This window comes from Acomys russatus, chromosome 26 (genome assembly GCF_903995435.1).
Source record: "Acomys russatus chromosome 26, mAcoRus1.1, whole genome shotgun sequence".
Classification (NCBI taxonomy): Eukaryota; Metazoa; Chordata; class Mammalia; order Rodentia; family Muridae; genus Acomys; species Acomys russatus.
In genome coordinates, this window is record NC_067162.1 from 35,595,057 (window position 1) to 35,596,378 (window position 1,322).

The following is a 1,322-nucleotide window of genomic DNA, read 5'->3' on the forward strand; positions in this document are numbered from 1 at the left end:
CGCGCGAGCGCGCATCTTAAGCGGCCGGAAGAGCCCTTGCGCTAAGGAGCCCAGCAGGCGGAAGTGGCTCGTACGCCGGTAGCCGCCATGCCGGGAGATCACCGCCGCATCCGCGGGCCGGAAGAGTCCCAGCCGCCGCAGCTGTACGCGGCCGACAAAGACGAGACCCCTGCCGCCCGCGATCCGACGCGGCTACGACCGGTGTACGCGCGCGCCGGGCTGCTGAGCCAAGCGAAGGGCTCGGCTTACCTGGAGGCGGGAGGTACCAAGGTGCTGTGCGCCGTGTCGGGTCCGCGCCAGGCCGAGGGCGGCGAGCGCGGCGGAGGCCCTGCCGGAGCGGGCGGCGAGGCCCCGGCCGCCCTCCGCGGCCGTCTGCTCTGTGACTTCCGCCGCGCGCCCTTCTCCGGTCGCCGGCGTCGCGCCCCGCAGGGCAGCGGCGAGGAGCGCGAACTGAGTCTGGCCCTGCAGGAGGCGCTGGAGCCCGCTGTGCGCCTAGGGCGCTACCCTCGTGCTCAGCTCGAGGTGTCCGCGCTCCTGCTGGAGGACGGCGGCTCGGCGCTGGCCGCGGCGCTCACCGCCGCCGCGCTCGCCCTGGCCGACGCGGGAGTGGAGATGTATGATTTGGTGGTGGGCTGCGGCCTGAGCCTCTCACCTGGGCCTTCCCCTACTTGGCTGCTGGACCCCACGCGGCTCGAGGAGGAGCACTCTGCAGCCGGCCTCACGGTGGCGCTCATGCCTGTCCTCAATCAGGTGGCCGGGTTACTAGGCAGCGGGGAAGGCGGCCAGACTGAGAGTTGGACGGATGCCGTGCGCCTGGGCCTCGAAGGCTGCCAGCGCCTCTACCCGGTGCTACAGCAGTGCTTGGTGCGGGCTGCCCGCCGGAGGGGTGCCGCCGCTCCGCCTTGATCGGAAAGCCTGAGCAGCAAGGATGCAGAGGACTGCTATCGCCCTTCTCTCCGGAAAGGAGCAGCGCCGGTGGTCGCCCGACTTCGATGATCTGAGAAACAAGAGTGGGGAAGTGGCGCGCACGGATCCAAAGCCCTGGACAGCTGTGTTGCAACGTTTAGAGGGCCTTTGCGGGCACGATCCAGTTGGAGAAATGTGAAAGCAGCCTTACTTCCAAGTTGGAAAGGACTTTGGCAGGATTTACCTGGTAAATGAGACCTGAGGCTATGATCTTGTAAGGGATGGACCTTGTGTGGGCTAATATCAGCTCCAGTGTATGATAAACTGATTCTATTGATGGACAAGGGGACTTTGCCTTCTCACTACCTGAAGTAAAACATAAAATCCTTTCTATACCTGGAAATAAATCTGTTGTG

At 65.6% G+C, this 1,322-nt stretch overlaps 1 protein-coding gene across 1 annotated transcript; it reads left to right on the forward strand.

Moving 5' to 3' along the window:
- Exosc6 (exosome component 6) lies at positions 1-981 on the forward strand. Its single transcript, XM_051168699.1, has one exon. It carries the CDS (start codon positions 88-90, stop codon positions 904-906), a length of 819 nt encoding a protein of 272 aa, XP_051024656.1. The 5' UTR covers positions 1-87; the 3' UTR covers positions 907-981.
- The last annotated feature ends 341 nt before the right edge of the window (positions 982-1,322 follow it).